The sequence below is a fragment of the Bombina bombina genome, chromosome 4 (genome assembly GCF_027579735.1).
Source record: "Bombina bombina isolate aBomBom1 chromosome 4, aBomBom1.pri, whole genome shotgun sequence".
Taxonomy (NCBI): domain Eukaryota; kingdom Metazoa; phylum Chordata; class Amphibia; order Anura; family Bombinatoridae; genus Bombina; species Bombina bombina.
This window is the reverse complement of record NC_069502.1, coordinates 286556895-286582390: the sequence shown is the minus strand read 5'-3', so window position 1 is coordinate 286582390 and position 25496 is coordinate 286556895. Positions and strand designations below refer to the sequence as shown.

At 41.2% G+C, this 25496-nt stretch overlaps 1 protein-coding gene across 3 annotated transcripts in view; it reads right to left on the bottom strand.

Annotated features, from left to right (window-relative positions):
• HLTF (helicase like transcription factor) overlaps positions 1–25496 on the bottom strand; it is a 502174-nt gene that overhangs the window by 407269 nt on the left and 69409 nt on the right. For all 3 annotated transcript variants that reach the window (XM_053709998.1, XM_053709997.1, XM_053709996.1), the window contains exons 6-7: positions 21050–21124; positions 19336–19527 (exon numbers count right to left, since the gene is read on the bottom strand). In XM_053709998.1, coding sequence (XP_053565973.1) covers positions 19336–19527; positions 21050–21124 — 267 coding nt within the window. The remainder of the gene's footprint in view (positions 1–19335; positions 19528–21049; positions 21125–25496) is intronic.

Here is a 25496-nt window from a genome sequence, read left to right as displayed (position 1 = left end):
TTTGCTTGAGGACGGGACGACGCTTGAATCAGAATGTCGTCCAAGTAAGGTACTACTGCAATGCCCCTTGGTCTTAGTACCGCTAGAAGGGACCCTAGTACCTTTGTGAAAATCCTTGGAGCAGTGGCTAATCCGAAAGGAAGTGCCACGAACTGGTAATGCTTGTCCAGGAATGCGAACCTTAGGAACCGATGATGTTCCTTGTGGATAGGAATATGTAGATACGCATCCTTTAAATCCACCGTGGTCATGAATTGACCTTCCTGGATGGAAGGAAGAATTGTTCGAATGGTTTCCATTTTGAACGATGGAACCTTGAGAAACTTGTTTAGGATCTTGAGATCTAAGATTGGTCTGAACGTTCCCTCTTTTTTGGGAACTACGAACAGATTGGAGTAGAACCCCATCCCTTGTTCTCCTAATGGAACAGGATGAATCACTCCCATTTTTAACAGGTCTTCTACACAATGTAAGAATGCCTGTTTTTTTATGTGGTCTGAAGACAATTGAGACCTGTGGAACCTCCCCCTTGGGGGAAGCCCCTTGAATTCCAGAAGATAACCTTGGGAGACTATTTCTAGTGCCCAAGGATCCAGAACATCTCTTGCCCAAGCCTGAGCGAAGAGAGAGAGTCTGCCCCCCACCAGATCCGGTCCCGGATCGGGGGCCAACATTTCATGCTGTCTTGGTAGCAGTTGCAGGTTTCTTGGCCTGCTTTCCCTTGTTCCAGCCTTGCATTGGTCTCCAGGCTGGCTTGGCTTGAGAAGTATTACCCTCTTGCTTAGAGGACGTAGCACTTGGGGCTGGTCCGTTTCTACGAAAGGGACGAAAATTAGGTTTATTTTTGGCCTTGAAAGACCTATCCTGAGGAAGGGCGTGGCCCTTACCCCCAGTGATATCAGAGATAATCTCTTTCAAGTCAGGGCCAAACAGCGTTTTCCCCTTGAAAGGAATGTTAAGCAATTTGTTCTTGGAAGACGCATCCGCTGACCAAGATTTCAACCAAAGCGCTCTGCGCGCCACAATAGCAAACCCAGAATTTTTCGCCGCTAACCTAGCCAATTGCAAAGTGGCGTCTAGGGTGAAAGAATTAGCCAATTTGAGAGCACGGATTCTGTCCATAATCTCCTCATAAGGAGGAGAATCACTAGTGATCGCCTTTTCTAGCTCATCGAACCAGAAACACGCGGCTGTAGTGACAGGGACAATGCATGAAATTGGTTGTAGAAGGTAACCTTGCTGAACAAACATCTTTTTAAGCAAACCTTCTAATTTTTTATCCATAGGATCTTTGAAAGCACAACTATCTTCTATGGGTATAGTGGTGCGTTTGTTTAAAGTAGAAACCGCCCCCTCGACCTTGGGGACTGTCTGCCATAAGTCCTTTCTGGGGTCGACCATAGGAAACAATTTTTTTAAATATGGGGGGAGGGACGAAAGGTATACCGGGCCTTTCCCATTCTTTATTTACAATGTCCGCCACCCGCTTGGGTATAGGAAAAGCTTCTGGGGGCCCCGGGACCTCTAGGAACTTGTCCATTTACATAGTTTCTCTGGGATGATCAAATTCTCACAATCATCCAGAGTGGATAACACCTCCTTAAGCAGAGCGCGGAGATGTTCCAACTTAAATTTAAATGTAATCACATCAGGTTCAGCTTGTTGAGAAATTTTCCCTGAATCTGAAATTTCTCCCTCAGACAAAACCTCCCTGGCCCCCTCAGACTGGTGTAGGGGCCCTTCAGAAACAATATCATCAGCGTCCTCATGCTCTTCAGTATTATCTAAAACAGAGCAGTCGCGCTTACGCTGATAAGTGGGCATTTTGGCTAAAATGTTTTTGATAGAATTATCCATTACAGCCGTTAATTGTTGCATAGTAAGGAGTATTGGCGCGCTAGATGTACTAGGGGCCTCCTGAGTGGGCAAGACTGGTGTAGACGAAGGAGGGGATGATGCAGTACCATGCTTACTCCCCTCACTTGAGGAATCATCTTGGGCATCATTTTCTCTAAATTTTGTGTCACATAAATCACATCTATTTAAATGAGAAGGAACCTTGGCTTCCCCACATTCAGAACACAGTCTATCTGGTAGTTCAGACATGTTAAACAGGCATAAACTTGATAACAAAGTACAAAAAACGTTTTAAAATAAAACCGTTACTGTCACTTTAAATTTTAAACTGAACACACTTTATTACTGCAATTGCGAAAAAGTATGAAGGAATTGTTCAAAATTCACCAAAATTTCACCACAGTGTCTTAAAGCCTTAAAAGTATTGCACACCAAATTTGGAAGCTTTAACCCTTAAAATAACCGGAGCCGTTTTTATCTTTAACCCCTTTACAGTCCCTGGTATCTGCTTTGCTGAGACCCAACCAAGCCCAAAGGGGAATACGATACCAAATGACGCCTTCAGAAAGTCTTTTCTATGTATCAGAGCTCCTCACACATGCGACTGCATGTCATGCTTCTCAAAAACAAGTGCGCAATACCGGCGCGAAAATGAGACTCTGCCTATGATTAGGGAAAGCCCCTAGAGAATAAGGTGTCCAAAACAGTGCCTGCCGATATTATTTTACAAAATACCCAGATTAAAATGATTCCTCAAGGCTAAATATGTTTATATATGAATCGATTTAGCCCAGAAAATGTCTACAGTCTTAAAAAGCGCTTGTGAAGCCCTTATTTACTGTCTGTAATAAAAATGGCTTACCGGATCCCATAGGGAAAATGACAGCTTCCAGCATTACATCGTCTTGTTAGAATGTGTCATACCTCAAGCAGCAAAATTCTGCTCACTGTTCCCTCAACTGAAGTTAATTCCTCTCAACAGTCCTGTGTGGAACAGCCATCGATTTTAGTAACGGTTGCTAAAATCATTTTCCTCTTACAAACAGAAATCTTCATCTCTTTTCTGTTTCAGAGTAAATAGTACATACCAGCACTATTTTAAAATAACAAACTCTTGATTGAATAATAAAAACTATAGTTAAACACTAAAAAACTCTAAGCCATCTCCGTGGAGATGTTGCCTGTACAACGGCAAAGAGAATGACTGGGGTAGGCGGAGCCTAGGAGGGATCATGTGACCAGCTTTGCTGGGCTCTTTGCCATTTCCTGTTGGGGAAGAGAATATCCCACAAGTAAGGATGACGCCGTGGACCGGACACACCTATGTTGGAGAAATATAAGGATCTATGTGCACCACAAATACTATCAGATAACTAACAGTACAAGGCTATATAAGACATAAGCTGATAATAAAGTGTACTGTAAACAGATAGGCACTTAATGCATAGTGTTCCCTGCAGAAATAAGTTTTGATGATATTTCCATCGTAGGCCATCAATCACCACAACATTTGCAACTTGTGTGTTTCATCTGTGGAAAGGTGCATGTATAATTACCACCTTGAGTCCTCCATAGAAAATGTATTCCTTTTCGAGGCTCCACTGCCGACGCGCGTTTCACCCCCCACGTGACTACAGCATCATTGGGGCTTCCTCAGTCTGTTTGGACTTGGACCAGACGGGATTCAGTCTCCAAGTGGATTTGGAGGACTCATTCTTTTAAGTGAATGAAAATCTTTGATTCTTGTTCTGATGAAAGGAACGAAAATGAGCTCTAGCTTTGCCCTTTGGCCTTGATTTCTTATCCTGGGGCATAAAGGCTCCCTTGCCCCTGGTAACATTGGAAATAATAGAATTTAAGCCAGGGCTGATCAAAGTCTTATCCAGCCAGAGAAAAAAGCCTAGATTTGGACACCATATCTGCCGACCATGACTTGAGCCAAAGAGCCCTCCTGGCTAAGACAGCCAAAGCTGTATTTTTGTCATTAATATGGACAATTTATATAATGCATTGCAAATGAAAGAATGTGCAGTATTCAACGCCTGTATATGATTCTGAATATCCTCTAAAGGAGATTCCCTTTTACCTAGATCAGATAAGGAGTTACACCAAAAAGCCGCTACCGACAGGCGCAATGCTTACTGTGGGCTGGAAAAGCAAACCTTCCTGCAAAAAAACCTTCCTAAGGAAACTCTCAAGTTTCCTATCCATAGGATCCTTAAAGGACGTTTTATCCTCCAGAGGAATAGTAGTTATTTTGGCTAGAGAAGAAATAGCTCCATATACCTTAGTGATAGTAACCCAGATCCAAATTTGAATCAGCTACAGGTAAAAGACTCATAAATGTTTTATATTGTGTGAATGGTACACCCGGTTTCTACCATTCTTTAGAAATTATCTCAGTGACTAAATAAGGTACAGAAAAAGTCTCAGGAGCTTTGGACCTGGGCCTGAAAATTATATCTAATTTAGGAAGAGGTTTTTCCTTAGATGGTTTAGATTCTTGCACTCCCAGAGTTCTAAAAACCTCCTTAAGCAAATAGTGTAGATGCTCCAATTTAAACTGAAAGATTACATCCTCAGGTTCTCTATCAGATTCTGAGGAAGAATCCACCCCCTCAGAGGAGGCAGATGAATGGTGTAAATCAGAAACCTGGGGTTGTCTGATAAGCGCAGGACCAGAAACAACACTACCCTTAGAGTCTGCAGAGCAATGCTTTTGTTTGTGATTGCGCTTACTTGAAGACAGTAAAGCCTCAAGAGCCTCAGAAACTGCTGATTGCAAAGGAGTCTTAAAGCCAGGTGCAAACTTAGACTCCTCATTATTACCTGATACCACAGAATGAGCTACAGGTGAGCTTGAGAATGTGACATTGCAGACATTTATTAGTTGGAAAAACAATATCCAAGGGAGTATCCTCAGATTTTTAAAGTGCTAGGATCACGAACAGAATAACATTTTCTAAAACTTCCCCCAGTTATAGTAAACACTACAATAAGCCTCTCTATGTCACACACAGAGACTTATGTAGAAAAAGATATTATGAGTAAGAGATATGCAATTGCACAACAAATATCTAAGAAATTTAAGCCGGAGTATAAAATTCTGGTGAGAACAGAGCCCAGAGTGAATACAAGTCTGTAGACCGACTTGTGATAATTAACCAGCAAAGCAACACTCACACCCTGCCCAGGAGTTAAAATACCAGCCCTTACATATACTAAATAAAATATGTGCTATAAATCAAATCCAGGACACAAATACTGCCAAATCTAAGAACACTCAAGCAGAAATAAAAGTTGGTACGTCCACTTACCAGAGTACTTACTAAGTACGTGTTACAATGAAGCCTGGTCCTCTTCATACTTCCCCTGTCTACCGAAGTCAGCCTGAAACACAGTGGAAATGGTGGACCTTGAAATCCTATACCATTACTAACAGCAGCAGGATCCTATAAGAGAAGCATAACTATTTAGCCATGACAGGAGGAGGCTTGGGAAACACATGGTTGCTATAGTGCAAAATACCTTACTGAAAGGATTTACATAGCATCAGCTTGTTTCTTCATACCCTCTCTTCAGGGAACTATCTACTGAGGGTAAAAAACAGTAATAAGACACACAATAAAAAAACCTTCTTATGCTAAACACCTCTCTACCTGCCCTCTCCTTCACAAGGCAAATAACTACTGGGAGGGAAGAGGAAGTAGGAGGGATATTAGAACTCTGGTAGGGTGTCTTTGCCTTCTCCTGATGGACAGGTGATGTAATCCCAAGAGTAAGGAATTGTTGACTACCATTAGAAAGAAAAAAAAATGAATATCAAATGTAAAATATTTCTGAGCTTTGCATACAAAAGCAAAAAATAGTATTTATAGTCATACGTGCTGATTTATATTTATAGACGTATTTCTCCATGCTTGCACTAAAACCATAATTAGACTAATTGGAATATGGCATTGAACGATTGGGATTAAATACAAATGCCCCCCAAAAATCAGAGGGATGTGGACATCCACCACTACATAAATTACTCCTTTTCTTGCTTGAGTCAGTTGATGTAAAGCCAGGCAAGCGCACATTCTGAAGAAAGGAAGAAAGTAGTTGGACCCTCCCAGCCCCAAAAAGACAGACAGACATCAGCACAAATAAAAAACCTTAATTATTATTAACATGTAAACATTTTTCCTAGAATTCAGACCAAATGAAGGAATCACAATATCAGAATTAATTTTGCTAACCAACAATCTGGAGAACCCCCAACAATATCCTGCATGCTCCTGCAGGGTCATGCTCTATGGGTGACAGTAACAAGCAGGGTGTACCCTTTGAGAGTTAGCCACAGTTCAAGAAATTCACTAAGAAAATCCCAAGGATAATGCTCTAAAGTGTACAGGGGTAAATGTATGTTGTGTCCATTTGAAAAAGTGAAGGCAGAGGAAAATATAGAAAAGAAAGTGTTGCTATACCATTGCAGTAGTAAACATGCTGATGGGTAAAAACTTCTTGATTCATCTGTGAAAAATAAAACTTCTGTAGGAAGACTAAGCACCAGCTTAGTCTTACTCCACATAGGTAAAAACTAAACTCAATCAAGCAGGAAGTACAATAGGATATGTAGGTGCGAGAGTTTCAATTACCTTCAAATTGTGGGAAACATTTCTAACTACTCTAGTTGTGAGAGGCCATAAAAAGGCCTAGTATTGATATGGAAAAATATATGAAAGAACTCCTATGAGTAAGGAAGGGTCTAACTATGATTACATCCATCTACTTACTTTGTAATGTAATATACTTTGCATAACTAATCAAAATTATTGAAACCCAAAAATGTTCATTCATGCAATTTTGAACAATTTCCAATGTAATTCTATTATGTAATTAGCTTTGTTCTCTTGGTATCTTTTGTCGAAAAGCATACCTATGTAGGCTAAGGAGCAGCAATGCAGTACTGGGAGTTAGATAATAATTGGTGGCTGCACATATATGCCTCTTGTCATTGGGTCATCCAATGTGTTCAGCTAGGTGCAGTTATGTCCAAATAATACATTACAGCATCTTCAACAAAGGATACCTAGAGAACAAAGCACATTTGATAACAGAAATAAATTGGAACACTGTTAAAAAAAATATTGGGATTTTATATCCCTTTAATTTAATTTCAGGATGACCTTAATCCTATCAGACTTTTTGCAATTCCCTTACTGCATTTGCCCATAAACCTATTAGTGAAAGAGTAATATTATTATTATGTTTGCAAATTGCTTCAAAACCTTCTAGTCTTCGAATGGTATCTTTGTAATTTCTTCTTACCCAATAAACTCATTTCATTCTTGGTGGTGAGAGTCCACAATTCCTTACTGTTGGCAATTTATCCCCTGGCCACCAAGATGAGGCAAAGACACCCTATACCAAGAACTTTATTATCCCTCCCACTTCCCTGTACCTACTAGTTTATCGTATACCAAAGAAACAGGAGAACAGTAAGTAGGAAAGACAGTAGGGTAAATTAGAACTTCCACCAACTAGGAAAAAAAGGGAAAATTGGGTGGGTTTGTGGACTCTTACCACAAAGAAATAAATGAATTTGTAATGTAAGAATAAATTATGTTTTCTTTCTTAAGGTGGTGAGAGTCTATGATTCCTGCCTGTTGGGAACTAATAGACAAGCTGTAGTAAAAGTATGCAAAAACGACCAGGTTGCTGCCTTATAAATCTGATCTACTGAAGTATCATTCTTAAACGCCCAAGAAGTAAACAATGAACGAGTGGAGTGAGCGAGCTGTAATGAGTAAAGGAGTAGACTGACCCTCCTCCAAGTAAGTCCTATGAATCAGACTCTTCAACCAGGAAGTTAAGAAAACAGATATTGCTTTCTGGCCCTTACGTTTGCCTAAAAACAAAATAAATAAGCTTAAAAAAGGTATAGAAAATAACATACTGAACTTCCATACCTAAATAAACCTTTCTAAATGAGTAACATCCCAGCGTTGTCAAAAATAAAATTTGCATATTCTAAGTACAGTAAAATCATACCGTCGTTATGCTCAAATAGTGCCCCGCTACAGAGTCTGATCCGCCCTTCCAGAAAGCAGTTGTCTGTCAGTCTCCGTATATTAACCAATAAAAGTTCACTTCCTCATTAGCCGTATCACACTGTAGAATTCTCTCAGCATACTGGGCAATAGCTATTTCAATTACGTTGCCAATATGGCCGGTAATCTTGTCAATTGAGTGACAAGATTGTGTCACAATGGGGATTAGTTTTCCTAATTGAGTGACAGAGCTTTGCGGTCTAATAGCATCTGATAGGGCTGTTACACAGTGCCACTGAGAACACTGACAATTCATGCAGCCATGTAAAACATATAATAAATAATCTTCACAAATGTTTAAAGTATTTCTAGCCTAATATCCAACTTATGATAAATAAAGGAATCATATTATGATGTGGATACTAAAACGTATAACAAACCAAGATTGTTTTGTTTTTAATTAAAACTGCTTTTTTTTTTTTACTATTTTTTTTATTTATTTCAGAAGGTAATCGTTTTCTATTCTCCAGCAGTTCCCTGTTATTTATCACATAGATCTGTTCATAAGTGTTTGCAGATCCCTCACCTCCCCTCTGCCCAGCTGAGAAATGCAGACAAGCTCCATGGTTAGGATCCTTTAGATAATAAATTAGCTGCACACACAGACTCAATGGCAGATGAAAGTTTCACTCTCAGCTCTGTGACTAACTGTGCAGAGTGTATATGGTTAAATTCACAGAGCAGAGAGTATAACTTTTCATCTGTGTCTGTGTGGGCAGCTAATTTATTACCTAAAGGGTCTGATCCATGGAGCTTGTCTGCATTTTTAGCTGGGGAGGGGGGAGGTGAGGGGAGAAGGGGGATCTTCAAATACTTATTATTGCCTTAGTGAACAGCACCCCAAAAAATACTTGTTTTCTTTTTACCCCTACTTTACATTGTCCTTATCATTTATTTTTAAACTAGATAACTGTTTAGACATACCACCATGTCACTGTGTGGCTTAGCATGCTAATTACAAATACAGTATCTCCTAGGGAAGCAGGACACATAGATCTTTTTTTTAATGCAGTTTACTCCAGTTTTAAACAGTCATTATACAAATAAATAGCAATATATATTAGCAAAATAATGAATAAAACTCTTCTTTAAATAGGAAACTACAGACATTAAAAAATAAAAATGTTGAAAAATCTAAGTGCATTGTCCTGAATAATTGTCACAAATGGATTAGTACTGGAACACTGCTTTGACTAACAGTGCTGTTCCGGCATCAATAGCACAGCTACGTAAACCAAAAGGGAGTGATGAGCTGTGCAAGTAACCGCCCCTTAGCACAGCCCCTCCTGCAGACATGATGGTACACAGTAATGCCAAGCCTGGAACTACTTGAGCATTACTGTGTACAGCTAAAAGTGCGCATGCGCAGGCGGCCATCTTTAGAAATGCTATTATGTGCGTACGATGGTTATCGCTCAATTCTGGGGGGCTTGGGCTAGGTATTTATCTTAAAAGTTAAATTACAATAGAACTGTATATTACATTTAATTGATGTCTATGGCAATGTAGTATTCAATTAAACATGCAGTATGATAGCAGAAGAAAAGAAAGAGTTTTCTATCCCTTTAAAGACTTAACACATAAATATATATGTATATATTCATATATATTTATATTTGCTTCCCATCACTGTGTGACTTACTACTTCGCTGCTTTAGTTCTCATGCCGTGTCTGATGGCACGAGAATGAGGCTACCATTGGAGCCTATGGAAGGGCGCTCTCGTGAGTGCAAAGCTTCCGTGCAATGTGAACACAAAGTTGCATTCGCACTGCACCTAACTTGTAATTACCAGCTCACATTTTTGTGAAAGCGATATTTTGTGCTCAACTTGTAATCTAGCCCATAGTGAACTATGTATGAGCAATGATAGCTTGCTAAATGTTTCCAAAAATTAACCTGAAGTGCAATGAAAGGTATCCCTTTAAAAACAACCAACCCTGCTCCTGGTATAGGGAACCTTACCCCCTCCTTGATACCACTAAACAGAGAAAGCCAGCGATTCTGATGTCAACGATGGCTGTCAGGATCGGCGAGCACTCAAAAATGACAGCACAGAGAGAGAACTACTTAACGTTCTCTATTACGGAGAGAAATGTAACCCGTGCTGTTCTATAGAACTCAACTCCAGCAACCTCTCCTGCTTCCTTTATCTGCCTGGTTGCCCCTCTGTATCCCTTTAATTTGCTAAAATACACTGGTATGCATCTCTCCTGCTTCCTTTATCTGCCTGGTTGCCCCTCTGTATCCCTTTAATTTGCTAAAATACACTGGTATGCATCTCCCCTGCTTCCTTTATCTGCCTGGTTGCCCCTCTGTATCCCTTTAATTTGCTAAAATACACTGGTATGCATCTCCCCTGCTTCCTTTATCTGCCTGGTTGCCCCTCTGTATCCCTTTAATTTGCTAAAATACACTGGTATGCATCTCTCCTGCTTCCTTTATCTGCCTGGTTGCCCCTCTGTATCCCTTTAATTTGCTAAAATACACTGGTATGCATCTCTCCTGCTTCCTTTATCTGCCTGGTTGCCCCTCTGTATCCCTTTAATTTGCTAAAATACACTGGTATGCATCTCTCCTGCTGTCTGGATTTATGATTTTTTGTTAGATTTGTTATCAGTTCCTTTGTACAATATCTGTGTGCTTTCCAACCATTTGTCTTCCCCCAATCTAATTTGCAAGTGTGTATAACTCCAGTCTCCTAACTAGTCTGCCTGTGCACAGCTGTCCTGATTAAAATCATTACAATTTATATAGAAATAAGTGAACACTTGGCTCTCTGAAGCCTTGGCTCTTTGTGCCCTGTGCTTCTAAGTGTCCTGTGTTACAAGTGCCGAGTTAAGAACTGGAGTTGTAAACTGGAGGGGGAAACTGCAGTCCCACTAACAGGTAAAACCTACTAACTATACACCTGCACAATGCTTTCAATTTATTTTCTGCTATCTCTGTCTGCCCTTTTCCTAAAAATCCCTGCACTTCCCTGTAGCAACAATAACCCACACACTATCCTTATCTCACCCTCCCTTCTCTCATCCCCTATGCTGTCCTCTCATGAACTACTTTGTCTCATTAGAAATACTTCCCCATCTAACTCTCCTGTGTCTAATCATACCCGCTCCTACAAGTCCCCCTCTCACCTTCTGTCACTCACACTCCTACTGCTTGCTGCTGGTGACATCTCTCCTAACTCTGGCCCTGCAGCATTAACCACACCTTTACACTCTCACTCAGTCCCCCACTGCAAAAACTCTAGGTCACGCAATCCTAACAATCTCATCTCTATTAACACACAGCGCTTATCCCCTCTCTTTTCTTGTGCTCTTTGGAATGCACGCTCTGTCTGTAACAAACTCACAACTGTTCATGACCTTTTTATTTCTAATGCTTTCAATCTTCTAGCAATTACTGAAACCTGGTTATCATCTTCTGACACTGCTTCCATTGCTGCTCTCACGCACGGTGGTCTCCACTTTAGCCACACACCTAGGCCAGGTGATAGACATGGTAGCGGTGTTGGAATCTTACTCTCCCCCTCCTGCTCCTTTCAGCACCTGCAGCCTCATCCATCTCTCTCCTTTTCCTCCTTTGAAGTTCACTGCATCCGACTATTCTCCCCCCTCTCCCTCAGGGTGGCAGTTATCTATCGCCCCCCTGGACCAACCTCCCAATTCCTTGATAACTTTGCTGCCTGGCTTTCTCACTTTCTCTCTACAAACACACCTGCTTTAATCCTGGGGGACTTCAACATCCCCATTGATAACCCATCTGCCCCTGCTGCCTCTAAACTTCTCTCACTCACAAACTCCTTTGGTCTCTCACAATCCACCATATTCCCTACTCACCACGACGGACACTCTATTGATCTAGTATTCTCCTACCTCTGCTCTCCCTCTGACGCCACCTGTCTCCCATTTCCCATCTCAGACCACCATCTGCTCACCTTTAAGCTTAATATACAGGCTAAGCCTACTTCTCCCCTTCACCCCCGCACCTGTAGAAATCTGCACACTGTGGATCCTCTACAACTCTCCAACCTTATTCAAAAACACCTCCCCCACACTTCCACAATATCCTGCCCTGACCTTGCTACAACCCACTATAACAATACTCTCTCCTCGGCACTGGACACTTTTGCTCCTCCCCAAATACGCAAAACCCCACGTCGTCAGCTCCAACCCTGGCACTCTAACCAAACACGCTACCTGCAAAAATGCTCCCGTGCTGCTGAACGTGCCTGGAGGAAATCCCGCTCTGAATCAGATTTCCTTCACTATAAGTTCATTCTTTATTCTTACTCCTCTGCCCTTCACTTAACCAAGCAAACCTATTTCTCTTCTCTTATATCTACTCACTCCACAAACCCTAAACGTCTCTTCTCCATTTTCAACTCTCTCCTTTACCCACCTTCACCACCCCCTTCATCTGCCTTTAGTGCTCAAGACCTGGCAGACTACTTTTTCAACAAAACAATTACCCTCCGAAGTAATATCCCAACACAAGTCTGCAACCTTCCATCTCCGCCCCCGGCAACCCCCTCCACCACTCTCAGCACCTTCCCCCCTACCTCTGAGAATGAAGTGAGTTCCCTATTGTCTTCCTCACATCTCACTACCTGCCCACTTGACCCTATCCCTTCACATCTAATACCGTCTCTGTCTTCTACCCTCACTCCAGCTCTTACTCACATATTTAACCTATCCCTTACTACCGGTTCATTCCCATCTTCCTTCAAACATGCAAAGGTCACCCCCATCCTCAAAAAACAATTCTCCTGCAAACTACCGCCCCATGTCACTGCTTCCGCTAGCTTCAAAAGTCCTGGAAAAGCTAGTCTTCGATCGCTTAACCCACTTCTTGTCCTCCAACTCTCTGCTTAACCCCTTACAATCTGGCTTCCGTTCCCAACACTCAACTGAGACTGCCCTCACCAAAGTTCCTAATGATCTTCTTTCTGCTAAAAAAAATGGCCACTACAATACTTATCTTACTTGATCTGTCTGCTGCCTTTGACACAGTTGACCATCCCCTTCTCCTACGGACTCTCAGCTCCTTTGGGCTCTCTGACACTGCCCTTTCCTGGATCCACTCTTATCTCTCTAATAGGTCCTTTTCTGTCTCCTTTGCTGGTGGCGACTCCTCTCCATTGCCTCTGTCTGTTGGAGTACCTCAAGGCTCTGTTCTGGGTCCCCTACTCTTCTCTATTTATACATCCTCACTGGGAAAACTTATCAGTAGCTATGGCTTCAACTACCACCTCTATGCTGATGATACCCAGATCTACCTATCTGCCCCTTCACTCTCTCCTTCTATCCTTGCTCACATCGGTGTCTGCTTATCTGGCATTTCTTCTTGGATGGCCTCTCACCACCTAAAAATCAATATGTCCAAGACTGAGCTCCTTCTAATCCCCCCCTGTAATTCTACCCGGGTTCCTAACTTTTCAATCACTGTTGGTGATACCACTATCTCCCCATCACCCCAAGTCCGTGTCCTAGGAGTTACACTTGACTCCAATCTGTCCTTCATTCCCCACATCCAATTGCTCTCTTCCTCCTGTCGCAACCATCTACGCAATATCTCCAAAATCCGTCCATTTCTGAGTGCTGAAACTACTAAACAGCTAATCCACTCCCTGGTAATCTCCCGACTTGACTACTGTAATAACCTACTAACTGGCCTCCCTCTCTCCCGCCTCTCCCCTCTTCAATCCATCCTAAATGCCTCTGCTAGGCTTATCCACCTCTCCCGACGCTCTGTATCTGCTGCACCTCTCTGCGAGTCCCTGCACTGGCTACCCATCCACAGCAAAATTAAATTCAAAATTCTCATCCTGACCTACAAAGCCCTTACCAACGTAGCCCCCCCCTACCTGTCCTCACTCATCAAGAAATATACTCCAGCCCGCCCCCTAAGATCCAACAATGACCTGCTCCTTGCATCTTCTACCATCACCTCCTCCCATGCCAGGCTACAGGACTTCTCTCGTGCAGCACCAACCATCTGGAATGCACTTCCCAGAGCTGTTAGACTTTCCCCTAACCTTTCCTCCTTTAAATGCTCCCTAAAGACCTTTCTGTTCATGGAAGCCTATCTCTAAATCAGTAAAAAATGAATTCTACCTGCCTAACTGCTGCCCCATCTAACTCCACACTAACATCATTCTCACCTTTGCAGTCCCCATCTCCTGTTTCTCACCCTCCTACCATCTAGATTGTAAGTTCCCACTGGAACAGGGCCCTCAATTCCCCCTGTATTTGTTTTGTTAAACTTTGGTGTCTTCTATATTGTATTGTACTGTACTTTTATCTTTGTACCCATGGACAGCGCTGCGGAATCTGTTGGCGCTTTATAAATAAATAATAATAATAATAATAATAAAAACCTTGTAACACTGAAGGAACCCTACTGGATCTAGTCAGAGAGGGAATGCACTAAAAACCATATAACTGCCACAGAAAATTTGAATTTCACATAGATGCAACAATTTAAAGTGGCCACAACAGTTAAGCATATAACATTGTGCACCCCTCTAAAGCCTATTGTCCAGTGCACTACTATATACAGTGTCCTCCACTAATATTGGCACCCTTGGTAAATATGAGCAAAGAAGGCTCATAAAAATTGTCTTTATTGTTTAACCTTTTGGTCTTTTGTTCAAAAAATACACAAAAATACTCTGCTCTCAAGGATATTAAACAAACACAACACAGGTTTATAAAAAATAAAGTATATATATCTTTGTTAAATATATGTGGGGCACAATTATTGGCACCCTTTTAGTCAATACTTTGCGCTACTTCCCTTTGCCAAGATAAAAGCTCTGAGTATTCTCCTATAATGCCTGATGAGGTTGGAGAATATATGGCAAGGGATCCGAGACCATTGCTTCATATAGAATCTCTCAAGGTCACCGCTGGTGGACTATTCTCCTCAGTTCACCTCACTGGTTTTCTATGGGGTTCAAGTTAGGGGACTGGGATGGCCAGGGCAGGATCTTGATTTTGTGGTCAGTAAACCATTTTTGTGTTGATTTTGATGCAGGTTTTGAATCGTTGTCCTACTGGAAGATTCAACCACGGCCCATTTTAAGCTTTCTCACAGAGGCAGTCATGTGTTCATTTAATATCTATTTATCAACGATTCCATGTATCCAAACAAATTGTCCAGGTCCTCTGACAGAAAAAAAGCCCCAAAACATTAAAGAGCCACTACCATATTTAACCGTGGGCATGAGGTACTTTTGCTTACAGCTAACTCTGTGTGTGTGCCATACCCCCCTGGTGTTTATTGCCAAAAACCTCTATTTTGGTTTAATTTGACCATAGAACCCGATCCCATTTGAAGTTCCTGTAGTGTCTGGCAAACTGAAGACACTTGAGTTTGTTTTTGGATGAGAGTAGAGGCTTTTTTATTGAAACCATTCCAAATAACTTGTGGTGATGTAGGTGACGTCAGATTGTAGTTTTGTGGACTTTTTCACCCCAAGACGCAACCAACTTCCGCAATTCTCCAGCTGTGATCATTGAAGATATTCTTGCCACTCGAACCATCCTCTTCAAAGTGTGCTGAGACAATATAGACACACGTCCTCTTCCAAATTGATTCATAACATTTCCAGTTGACTGGAACTTCTTAATTATTACCCTGATGGTGGAAATTGGCATTTTCAATGCTTTTGCTATTTTCTTATATCCACATCTCATTTTGTGAAGCTCAACAACCTTTTGCCGCACAACACAGCTATATACCTTGGTCTTACCCATTGTGATGAATGGCTAAGGGAATTTGGCCTATGTATTACCTCAAATTTACACCCCTGAGAAACAGGAAGTCAGGGTTGAACAATATCCTGTCCCTAGTCACTCATGTATACTAAAAATGAAAAATATCTATGGGAATATACTTCACATATATTTTTCTCATATGAATTCATATGGGTGTCAATAATTGTGCCACACATATATTTAACAAAGATTTTTTTTTTTTTGGATAAACCTGTGTTGTGTTTGCAATTGCTTGATATCCATGAGAGAAGAGTATTTGTGCGTATTTTTTTACTAACTAAAGATCAAAAGGTTATACAATAAAGACAATTTTCAAAGCCTTCTTTGCTCATATTTACCAAGGGTACCAATTATTAGTATTAGTATTATTACTATTAGTGGAGGGCACTGTACACATAATATGTGTAGATGCTTGGAGCTCAGCCTGAGATGACAATGTTGTGGCTGTGAGCTCAGCTGTGTTATCGTCATACTTACCTCTGGTTATGATGTACACCTACATATGTACCTACTGATAGCCTGTGGGCTGTGTAAGAGATGCAGGTAGTTACCCAGCAAATGTCCATTCCACTGTGGTTGCCCAGATGTAACATGATGATACAGTAGAGAGCCAATCCAGTACTGCAATAAACAGTAGAGGATATTCTGAGTGCATTTATATGGCCTAACAGGAGGGGGCTGAAGGTCCAGTCCCAACCACACTTGAGGCTTGTGACCACAACTCCCACAGGAGAATTACAGTGCACAACCAGTATGCCCCTCTCTTCAAAATTTCACCATATTAAAGGAATATGGGATCAGAGATCCCATAACTTCGTAAATAAAATCCTGAACACCTTCATATTTACCTGATCCTGGAGAGCCAAAGAAAGACTGGGAGGTACAGGGAAGTGGGAGGTATAATAAAGTTCTTGGTATTGGGTGTCTTTGCCTCCTCCTGGTGGCCAGGCAATGAATTCCCAACAGTCAGGAATCGTGGGCTCTCACCACATTAAGAAAGAAAATTTCTCCTGGCATTTTGCGTACCATGTACTATTCCACTGTTGCATACTAAATTGGCTCTTATAAAATCAACAGCAATTTACAGTAAAATATACAGAAAACTAGTTTATAAACCAATGTCTTGCAAACCCACATATAAATTTCAAAGGAAATTAAACTGCTGGGCACAACCACATTAACAGGGTTACTACTCACCATGCTATAGTTTTTCCTCCTGTGCCTGTAGCTCTCTTAAATTATGTACCCTTTTTTTAATCCATTACAGGAGCCAGTTCGTCAACATCTTCATACTGGCGGCTGCCTTCTTGGAAGGCATGTATTCCTAAGCGTTTAGAAATACTCTGCACTGGGCACACTAAACTGCACAATACAGCTTGTCAAAAAGACAATGCTATCACTGATCTGTGTATGGACACTGCTGTCACAGGGTGCGAGAATACTGAAGCTCCAAGATAGCAGCACCCACTAAGAAGATGCTCAGATTCATTAACCAGTACTTGTAAGGAGTGAAAATAAGAGAAAATACACATTAAAAAATACATATAACAAATCCGTTGCATATGAAAGATAATCGTAGTGTAAGTAAACACACGTTCTTTACAAAGCGAAGCTTCTTTCTTATGAAAAATAGGGTTTTGGCTCTTAAAAAGCAGGTGGCCAATGGTAGCGCTATAAATTTACATATTCATTATGCCAAAGAACAATCCCAACTGCATGCGCATTGTGGACACGTGTAATCATATGCGCACTAGCTATGGATCTGTCATTAGCATATTGCACAGGTGCTGTATCGGCATGGCAGTGACGTTTGTAAATACATCATTTTCTCAGTGCTAATGCGTGATCACAAAAGCTAAATTATGCGCATGTGAGGGTATGTGCGTTCTCACAGAAAAGACACACAATAAATGTAAGTCGATAATACTCACAAGATTTCAGACACTTGATAAGTGTCACAAGAGCCTCCTGGACCCTCAGAGTCGTCCAGCTAACTCCCACTCCAATGTGGTAAGGTGAATCCGCTCGTATATACCGGCTGTGATGGCTCCAATAGTAGTCTCAGCTTCAGACAGTATTTCAAACTGACAAACCTGTAGCCAGCTCAGGATTCAAATATGCGGTCAGTGGTCACCCATTGAGAGCCAATAAGCAAGACAACTCAAAGAAGGGTGATGAAGTAGTAAAATAAAGGTTACCAGTTAAGAATAAAAGTTCGTGGCTAAAATCTTAATAAAATAAATAAGACTTTATTGGGCACAACGTTTCTCGGTCTGTACGTGACCGTTTCCTCAGGTGCAAAAGTGGAAACGGTCACGTACAGACCGAGAAACGTTGTGCCCAATAAAGTCTTATTTATTTTATTAAGATTTTAGCCACAAACTTTTATTCTTAACTGGTAACCTTTATTTTACTACTTCATCACCCTTCTTTGAGTTGTCTTGCTTATTGGCTCTCAATGGGTGACCACTGACCGCATATTTGAATCCTGAGCTGGCTACAGGTTTGTCAGTTTGAAATACTGTCTGAAGCTGAGACTACTATTGGAGCCATCACAGCCGGTATATACGAGCGGATTCACCTTACCATGTTGGAGTGGGAGTTAGCTGGACGACTCTGAGGGTCCAGGAGGCTCTTGTGACACTTATCAAGTGTCTGAAATCTTGTGAGTATTATCGACTTACATTTATTGCGTGTCCTACCCCATTGATTTCTGCACTATGTTGGCGCCTTCTTTTATCTCACTTTCTATCTAGTTATTCGCCCTGGGTCACCAAAAGCATTCGTTTGAAGAAGCTGCTTGCCATCTGTGATTTGGAGACTATCCATATTATCATTGAATATACTAGGACTTTGTGTTTGAGACTGTCTCATTTATATACTATAACAACACTTTGTCTATTATACGACTCTTACTTTGTTTCTCATTGCCATTTACAACTTATTCGGTAATGAGTTTTCTATAACCCACTTTTTTATCCTTTTAATCATCTTTATAGGAGCAATCCTATTTAGTTCCTGCCATATAATAAGTGTTCTTTGACAGTCACTTATTTTAGTTATTATTATTTTTGTTATATATACACAACAGTCATTTGACCGTTGGCGCCCTGATTATCTTTTTTATTTTTGTTTGAGTTCTCACAGAAAACATGGCACAACTTCTAGCCCAGAGTGATAGGACTCGTATAATAAGTGCTACAGTGGGTATGTAGCAGCGAAAGGAGAGAGAAGTTTTAATAGAAGGTATTTGACAATATTTTATTCAATTAATAAACTGCATTGGTGAACTTTTTTTTAGGTTTTATATCCCTTTAAAGAGAGTTGCAGGCAGAGAACAGAAAAACAACAGCGCTTTTTGAGTAGTAACCATTTATAGTTGGCCCCACAGTACAATGCCCCTTCTTAGATTTTCGAGCTCAGATAAGCCAAAACTATTCCTAAATTTAAGTAGAATTAACTAATCAACTACTGCATGTATTTTCACAATAGGCAATAGGGTGTTTTTTAAATAACATTTCTCTTAGTTTAAAACCGCTTGCATTTTAAGAATATATCAGTGCAAGACTGTTTATTATATTGCAATTTAAGGATACTTGCCAAGCCCATATCATCTGCCAAAATTCCACCTCTGATATTTTCTGGCCTCTCTTTTTCAGCAAAATTAGTAAGTGTGTTATAAAAAAAGTTATTTCTTTCTTCCCAAAACGGTGGCAAATCTTTGTTATTTTCACGTGAAACCATCCAAGCCAATGCTTGCTTTTGGTGAGGAAGTAACTCTGTTCCCATTGCCTGCAATTAAATGAAAACTTTATTTAGAAACATCTAACTGTAGTTATCTTTCATTTAGTACAGAAAATTTCCTTTGGTCTGTAGCGAACAAAAGATATTAAAAAGACGTCTCTAGAATAGTTATAAAAGACAAGTAACTTTCCAATGGAATATTTCACACCACAACATTTTTCAATATTTTTTATGTTATAAACTTAAGAGTGTTCCATAAAGTGGCTCTTTAAATGCATTTTACCTGGCCCTCGATTTGCCTAAAGTGTACTCTCTCAACAAAGAAATGTTTTGCACATTTTTTTTAAGTGTGAACATATACTAACAATTATCAGATAATGCAGTGCAACAAGAAAATATAAGATTTATACCAGATGGCCATCAGACAAAATCATTAGTTTTATACCCTTTTGGGTCATCCAACTTTCGTTAGTGATTTCATTAGTTTAAGACGAACAACTAAAACAAAATAGGCAATATTACTGATCTGTGAGTGTGCACAGCTTCTGTGAGAATACCTAACCTCCAAGATGGCAGCCCCCAGTACAAAGAGGCAGAGCGTTAGTATCTTGCACTATATGTTTAGTTTTTAAATCTGTCATATGCTATAGCTTAGTCCTATTACTGAAATTGTAGGAGTCTTTTTATCCATATTTGGATGCAACTGGGTGAAAAATAGAATTAATTTAATTTGTTTTCCTTTTTATGTTTGTTTCCTTATGTACCTACATAATATATGAAGTTGGTCTCATGGTATGGTATCTAACTTTGATAGTGTATATTTTATGTACCATAACCGCTTATAATATTCCACTTTATTACTATATTTTCTTCAAAGTTTAAATCTTTTAAAACTGCATAACTAAAGGGGTTTGCTGCTAGGGGCTCTTTGTATCCTGTGTATCCTGTATTCCTGGTGAGTCCATAAGAGATTTGTATTGTACAACCCACCCTAACATTATAGCATTGAGATGGAAAATACAGAACTCTGACCACTTCTGCTGACTCTTTTCTTGCGAAACGTTTATATTTTTTGCAATTAATGAGGTGATGGATATTTAAATACCCTGCCTTCACACCTTCCAGCCCTGTGGGTGTGTTAGAGTCTATAAAGCATCCATGGTTAATTAGTATAGTTCCCCCTAATTTTCTGACCAAGGCACAGCTAAGCACTGTGATCATTCTCGCTCCTTTTCTATAATACAGATATTGAGAGCAAAGGATATTTAAAATATTTTTTTAATGTATTATAGAGTAGCTGACATTTACTTTCATTTAGTACCTTTCAGTCTGATACTTACTTTTTAAAACAAAAATAAATACATGAAAATACATAGATACAAAATCTGGTTTCCACAATTTCCACATCCTTCTAAGCCACAACTACAATTAGTTGTTCATAGTATTCGTATTTGTAATGTTTTTTTGTTGAGAACTTGCTGCTTGGTATTAATTATGCTCTGTGTCTTTGTAAACTGTCTTTTTTCACTGTACTGTTTTTGGAGACGTTAATAATAATACAAAATATTACCTCTGATGGTTCCATCTCTCGAGTTTTGTCATCCTCTTTCATATCTTCAAATAATTTATCAAACTCAGTCTTTAACTGTAATAAATAAATAATTACAGAAAGTGTAGTAAGTGATTATTTTATTATTCTTTTAACACTTTAGAAAAATGTCTGAATTTAAACTACCTGCTTTCTCACAAGACATGAAAGCTTATGCTTGTTCCAATTTAAAGTGATTGCAAAGTTTAATGAGTAAGTGCCCAGTAACTAAAAGTAATCTTAAAGGGACATAATACTCATATGCTAAATCACTTGAAACTGATGCAGTATAACTGTAAAAAGCTGACAGGAAAATATCACCTGATCATCTCTATGTAAAAAAACAGAATTTATGTTTACCTGATAAATTTCTTTCTCCAACGGTGTGTCCGGTCCACGGCGTCATCCTTACTTGTGGGATATTCTCTTCCCCAACAGGAAATGGCAAAGAGCCCAGCAAAGCTGGTCACATGATCCCTCCTAGGCTCCGCCTACCCCAGTCATTCGACCGACGTTAAGGAGGAATAATAGCATAGGAGAAACCATATGGTACCGTGGTGACTGTAGTTAAAGAAAATAAATTATCAGACCTGATCAAAAAACCAGGGCGGGCCGTGGACCGGACACACCGTTGGAGAAAGAAATTTATCAGGTAAACATAAATTCTGTTTTCTCCAACTTAGGTGTGTCCGGTCCACGGCGTCATCCTTACTTGTGGGAACCAATACCAAAGCTTTAGGACACGGATGAAGGGAGGGAGCAAATCAGGTCACCTAAATGGAAGGCACCACGGCTTGCAAAACCTTTCTCCCAAAAATAGCCTCAGAAGAAGCAAAAGTATCAAACTTGTAAAATTTGGTAAAAGTGTGCAGTGAAGACCAAGTCGCTGCCCTACATATCTGATCAACAGAAGCCTCGTTCTTGAAGGCCCATGTGGAAGCCACAGCCCTAGTGGAATGAGCTGTGATTCTTTCGGGAGGCTGCCGTCCGGCAGTCTCGTAAGCCAATCTGATGATGCTTTTAATCCAAAAAGAGAGAGAGGTAGAAGTTGCTTTTTGACCTCTCCTTTTACCTGAATAAACAACAAACAAGGAAGATGTTTGTCTAAAATCCTTTGTAGCATCTAAATAGAATTTTAGAGCGCGAACAACATCCAAATTGTGCAACAAGCGTTCCTTCTTTGAAACTGGTTTCGGACACAGAGAAGGTACGATAATCTCCTGGTTAATGTTTTTGTTAGAAACAACTTTTGGAAGAAAACCAGGTTTAGTACGTAAAACCACCTTATCTGCATGGAACACCAGATAAGGAGGAGAACACTGCAGAGCAGATAATTCTGAAACTCTTCTAGCAGAAGAAATTGCAACTAAAAACAAAACTTTCCAAGATAATAACTTAATATCAACGGAATGTAAGGGTTCAAACGGAACCCCCTGAAGAACTGAAAGAACTAAATTGAGACTCCAAGGAGGAGTCAAAGGTTTGTAAACAGGCTTGATTCTAACCAGAGCCTGAACAAAGGCTTGAACATCTGGCACAGCTGCCAGTTTTTTGTGAAGTAACACCGACAAGGCAGAAATCTGTCCCTTCAGGGAACTTGCCGATAATCCTTTTTCCAATCCTTCTTGAAGGAAGGATAGAATCCTAGGAATCTTAACCTTGTCCCAAGGGAATCCTTTAGATTCACACCAACAGATATATTTTTTCCAAATTTTGTGGTAAATCTTTCTAGTTACAGGCTTTCTGGCCTGAACAAGAGTATCGATAACAGAATCTGAGAAACCTCGCTTCGATAAAATCAAGCGTTCAATCTCCAAGCAGTCAGCTGGAGTGAAACCAGATTCGGATGTTCGAACGGACCCTGAACAAGAAGGTCTCGTCTCAAAGGTAGCTTCCAAGGTGGAGCCGATGACATATTCACCAGATCTGCATACCAAGTCCTGCGTGGCCACGCAGGAGCTATCAAGATCACCGACGCCCTCTCCTGATTGATCCTGGCTACCAGCCTGGGGATGAGAGGAAACGGCGGGAACACATAAGCTAGTTTGAAGGTCCAAGGTGCTACTAGTGCATCCACTAGAGCCGCCTTGGGATCCCTGGATCTGGACCCGTAGCAAGGAACTTTGAAGTTCTGACGAGAGGCCATCAGATCCATGTCTGGAATGCCCCATAGTTGAGTGACTTGGGCAAAGATTTCCGGATGGAGTTCCCACTCCCCCGGATGCAATGTCTGACGACTCAGGAAATCCGCTTCCCAATTTTCCACTCCCGGGATGTGGATAGCAGACAGGTGGCAGGAGTGAGACTCCGCCCATAGAATAATCTTGGTCACTTCTTCCATCGCTAGGGAACTCCTTGTTCCCCCCTGATGGTTGATGTACGCAACAGTCGTCATGTTGTCTGATTGAAACCGTATGAACTTGGTCCTCGCTAGCTGAGGCCAAGCCTTGAGAGCATTGAATATCGCTCTCAGTTCCAGAATATTTATCGGTAGAAGAGATTCTTCCCGAGACCAAAGACCCTGAGCTTTCAGGGATCCCCAGACCGCGCCCCAGCCCATCAGACTGGCGTCGGTCGTGACAATGACCCACTCTGGTCTGCGGAATGTCATCCCTCGTGACAGGTTGTCCAGGGACAGCCACCAACGGAGTGAGTCTCTGGTCCTCTGATTTACTTGTATCTTTGGAGACAAGTCTGTATAGTCCCCATTCCACTGACTGAGCATGCACAGTTGTAATGGTCTTAGATGAATGCGCGCAAAAGGAACTATGTCCATTGCCGCTACCATCAACCCGATCACTTCCATGCACTGAGCTACGGAAGGAAGAGGAACGGAATGAAGTATTCGACAAGAGTCCAGAAGTTTTGTCTTTCTGGCCTCTGTTAGAAAAATCCTCATTTCTGAGGAGTCTATAATTGTTCCCAAGAAGGGAACCCTTGTTGACGGGGATAGAGAACTCTTTTCCACGTTCACTTTCCAGCCGTGAGATCTGAGAAAGGCCAGGACGATGTCCGTGTGAGCCTTTGCTCGAGGGAGGGACGACGCTTGAATCAGAATGTCGTCCAGGTAAGGTACTACTGCAATGCCCCTTGGTCTTAGCACCGCTAGAAGGGACCCTAGTACCTTTGTGAAAATCCTTGGAGCAGTGGCTAATCCGAAAGGAAGCGCCACGAACTGGTAATGTTTGTCCAGGAATGCAAACCTTAGGAACCGATGATGTTCCTTGTGGATAGGAATATGTAGATACGCATCCTTTAAATCCACCGTGGTCATGAATTGACCTTCCTGGATGGAAGGAAGGATAGTTCGAATGGTTTCCATCTTGAACGATGGGACCTTGAGAAATTTGTTTAAGATCTTGAGATCTAGGATTGGTCTGAACGTTCCCTCTTTTTTGGGAACTATGAACAGATTGGAGTAGAACCCCATCCCTTGTTCTCTCAATGGAACAGGATGAATCACTCCCATTTTTAACAGGTCTTCTACACAATGTAAGAACGCCTGTCTTTTTATGTGGTCTGAAGACAACTGAGACCTGTGGAACCTCCCCCTTGGGGGAAGTCCCTTGAATTCCAGAAGATAACCCTGGGAGACTATTTCTAGCGCCCAAGGATCCAGAACATCTCTTGCCCAAGCCTGAGCGAAGAGAGAGAGTCTGCCCCCCACCAGATCCGGTCCCGGATCGGGGGCCAATATTTCATGCTGTCTTGGTAGCAGTGGCAGGTTTCTTGGCCTGCTTTCCCTTGTTCCAGCCTTGCATTGGTCTCCAAGCTGGCTTGGCCTGAGAAGTATTACCCTCTTGCTTAGAGGACGTAGCACCTTGGGCTGGTCCGTTTTTACGAAAGGGACGAAAATTAGGTCTATTTTTTGCCTTGAAAGGCCGATCCTGAGGAAGGGCATGGCCCTTACCCCCAGTGATATCAGAGATAATCTCTTTCAAGTCAGGACCAAACAGCGTTTTCCCCTTGAAAGGAATGTTTAGTAGCTTGTTCTTGGAAGACGCATCAGCCGACCAAGATTTCAACCAAAGCGCTCTGCGCGCCACAATAGCAAACCCAGAATTCTTAGCCGCTAACTTAGCCAATTGCAAAGAGGCGTCTAGAGTGAAAGAATTAGCCAATTTGAGAGCATTGACTCTGTCCATAATCTCCTCATAAGGAGGAGAGTCACTATCGAGCACCTTAATCAGTTCATCAAACCAGAAATAAGCGGCTGTAGTGACAGGGACAATGCATGAAATGGGTTGTAGAAGGTAACCCTGCTGAACAAACATCTTTTTAAGCAAACCTTCTAATTTTTTATCCATAGGATCTTTGAAAGCACAACTATCCTCTATGGGAATAGTGGTGCGTTTGTTTAAAGTAGAAACCGCTCCCTCGACCTTGGGGACTGACTGCCATAAGTCCTTTCTGGGGTCGACCATAGGAA